This window comes from Humulus lupulus, chromosome 8 (assembly GCF_963169125.1).
Source record: "Humulus lupulus chromosome 8, drHumLupu1.1, whole genome shotgun sequence".
In the NCBI taxonomy this organism is placed as follows: Eukaryota; Viridiplantae; Streptophyta; class Magnoliopsida; order Rosales; family Cannabaceae; genus Humulus; species Humulus lupulus.
In genome coordinates this window covers 129,850,758-129,853,997 of record NC_084800.1, presented here as the reverse complement: position 1 = coordinate 129,853,997, position 3,240 = coordinate 129,850,758, and the positions used below count along the sequence as shown (strand labels likewise).

The window sequence follows — 3,240 nt, the reverse complement described above, 5'->3', positions numbered from 1 at the left end:
GTCATTAATATAGTTTTAGTTACAACTTATAGCTTTTAGTGATAAAGTTTGTTGTGACTAAAATATATTTAGTGATAACAAATTATAATTTTTGTGAATAATACTTTTAGCCACAGACTTTTTAGTATGACATAAGTAAGATAATTTTTCTTTATTCACAAATTTTTTACTAATAGTCACAAATTTTATCGTGACTAAAACTAAAAATTTTGTAGCATATATATATATTCGACCAAGCCTGTGAAATGCTCATATCATACTTCATTTCACTCATTAAAACTTTCTTTATGTCCACTTCTACAGCTAAGTCCTCGTCTAAAATGCTTAAAGAAGCAACCCCATATGCTGCTCTCATTCTGCAACAATTTGGTTATGCAGGAATGAACATTATCTCTAAGTTTGTTATAAACAAAGGGATAAGCCAACACGTATTGGTCGTTTACCGGCATGCTCTTGCTGCTATGGTTATTGCACCTTTTGCCATTGTGCTCGAGAGGTTTCTCATCTCATCTAGCCTCTCATTCTATATGTGCCTTTTTCACTTATTTATATAAGCTTCAGTTATTTATTTGCTATATTGAAAACTATCTGATCTTCATTGTACGTGTTGTTACAGGAAAACGAGGCCCAAGATGACTTCAGCTATATTTGCTAAGATTGTGTTGCTGGGATTATTGGAGTAAGTTATGATGTGCATATATTATCCTTACTTTACATGATTTAGAATATGGAATTAAATTTGTATGCATGTGGGAAACATATAACTAACTTAGTTTCAACTCTTGATCAAAACTAGGCCTGTAATGGACCAAAATTTGTACTACACTGGAATGAAGTTCACAACTGCAACTTTTGCTACTGCCATGATTAATGTTGTTCCTGTATTTGTATTTATCATGGCGTGGAGTCTAAGGTATGTATATTGAGTTGTGCATCTAAAGAATCAAGTTTGTAAGTTTATTAAGATATCAAATAGTAGTGTTTTTTTATCAAGTTTGTAAGTTTAATAATGTTTTTGACTAACAAGTTTATTATTCATTTAATGTAGGCTTGAGAAGGTTAGTATTCGAAAACCTCATAGCCAAGCAAAGATATTGGGAACCATAGTAACCTTCGGAGGCGCATTGTTAATGGCCATGGTTAATGGACCTGTGTTGAATTTGCCGTGGACAAAACAAGATAGCCATCAATATCATGAAGCTATAAATGCTACAAATGATCACATATCTATTACAGGTGCTCTAATGATAATGGGAGCATGTGCATGTTGGGCTAGTTTCGTCATTTTACAAGTAAGAGATTTTTCTTTTATCTCTGTTGACATTTATGGTTAATACTTGTTTTACAGATAGAAATCAATTTAAATTTTCAATTCATTTTATGATGTTACGACATTAATATTTTTTATTGCAGGCAATCACACTGAAAACATACCCTGCTGAGCTCTCCCTAACATCTCTTACATGTTTAACTGGTGCAATCCAGGGCACGTTTGTGGCCTTAGGAATTGAGTGGGGCAAACCTTCAGCTTGGTCTTTAAACTCTAAGTACATGATATTAGCTGCTCTTTATGGAGTAAGAACATTTATCTTTCTAGATATATGTATGTATACATATATTCTCTCTTTGCTAATTATTTTCTTCTGACATGATATTGACAATAATAATGGCTGTGCAATAGGGAACATTTCGCTCGGGGCTTGGTTATTATATTCAAGTTTTAGTCATCAAGTTAAAAGGACCTGTTCTTGTGACTGCTTTTAATCCTGTAGGCTTGGTTATTGTTGCAATAATGAGTTCTTTCATTTTGTCGGAGCAAATGTACTTGGGCAGGTATGCACTTCAAGTTCTCAATCTCTTTGTGTTAATGACCCTTACTCTGTGTCTGTTACTCAGCATTAGAGTTAGTTAGGTTTGTTACACTCTGTATCAGTCGGTTAAGATCAGTAGTGTTAAGCTAAGTTCTGCTTTTTCTTTCTCAGCTACTTTTCTCTTCATTTTTTCTCTGAGTTTCTTTCTCCTAGAAACCAAACACTTTGACTGAAAATATACATATTTTGGTTGCCAGTGGAATGTTGAAGAAAATTAACTAAATGCCGAAATGAACTATCTTTTGTACAGAGTTATTGGAGCTGTTGTCATCATAATCGGACTTAACATGGTTTTGTGGGGTAAGAGCAAGGACAAGCCTTACCAGGCGGGACCAATCGAACAAGTTTTAGCACCTACAACATATGAACACAAGACCAACGAAAATGTCTCTTTCAATGAAGCAACAAAGGCTCAAAATTATCTTCAAGAGCTTGTATCCATTGAAGTGAAAGACCATCCAAAGACTAATCTGTCTGAATTAGGAACCAAAATATAGCATGACTATAGACTTAATTATTAATTGAAATTTGAGTCTTATGCTAATAATGTAAGAGCTAATGTTTGGTACTGCTAATACTTTCGTTTTCTCATAGTGATCTTTGGTAAAACACTAGAGGGAGAATGGATCTAGTGATAAATGTAATTTGATGAGTACAAGAAGACTTGAATTTACACAGCTTTGAAGTCAGTCCACGCTAACCATTTTATATAACAAGAAAGCAAAATAATTGTTTGCTTTGATTGGAATTTTATTAACAATATTTTTTAAATATATAAATAGTGACGCATCATGAACCTAATTGATCGAAAAGAAAAATTAAATAATAAAAAGGGGAGATATATCTTTTCCATTTAAATAAGTTCATTGTCTAGTATGTTAAACCAATTCATGTGCTGCTTAAAAATATTGCTACCAACATAAGAAAAAGATGTTCAAGTAAAATTTTACAAATATCTTAAACTATTATTGAGCACAACTGAGTCCCCCTAATAAAGCAAAAGGTTCTGCTTGAATGCCTAATAAACCACCTCAAGAATAGATAAGATTAATAAGTTATAAAAATATACATTCACAGTAAAAACAATATTTTAGGCAACTAATTAACTGCTCTAATTTAAGGAACTTCTCTTCACTTCGTTAATAGTTCTTGTTAATTAATAATAAAAATAATTTACAGAGAAAATACTAAGAGATATATTCTCTTTTTAATCCTTAACATATCATAAATATTTATAATCAAGTTTGGTACTAGACTTCATTCCAATGCTACGGATCAACAGTGGGTAGAAATACAAGGACATCAGTTGTTTTACTATGCTTGAACCTTAGATTCTTCCCTCAGGCTAAAGTTAGGTACAAAGCTAATA

General features: G+C 32.3%; 1 protein-coding gene across 1 annotated transcript; it reads left to right on the top strand.

Moving 5' to 3' along the window:
- The first annotated feature begins 269 nt into the window (after positions 1–269).
- Positions 270–2,732, top strand: LOC133794172 (WAT1-related protein At2g39510-like). Its single transcript, XM_062231370.1, has 7 exons — positions 270–496; positions 617–679; positions 797–913; positions 1,049–1,292; positions 1,414–1,575; positions 1,682–1,833; positions 2,122–2,732. Exons 1-7 carry the CDS (start codon positions 288–290, stop codon positions 2,366–2,368), a joined length of 1,194 nt encoding a protein of 397 aa, XP_062087354.1. The 5' UTR covers positions 270–287; the 3' UTR covers positions 2,369–2,732.
- Positions 2,733–3,240: the final 508 nt, after the last annotated feature.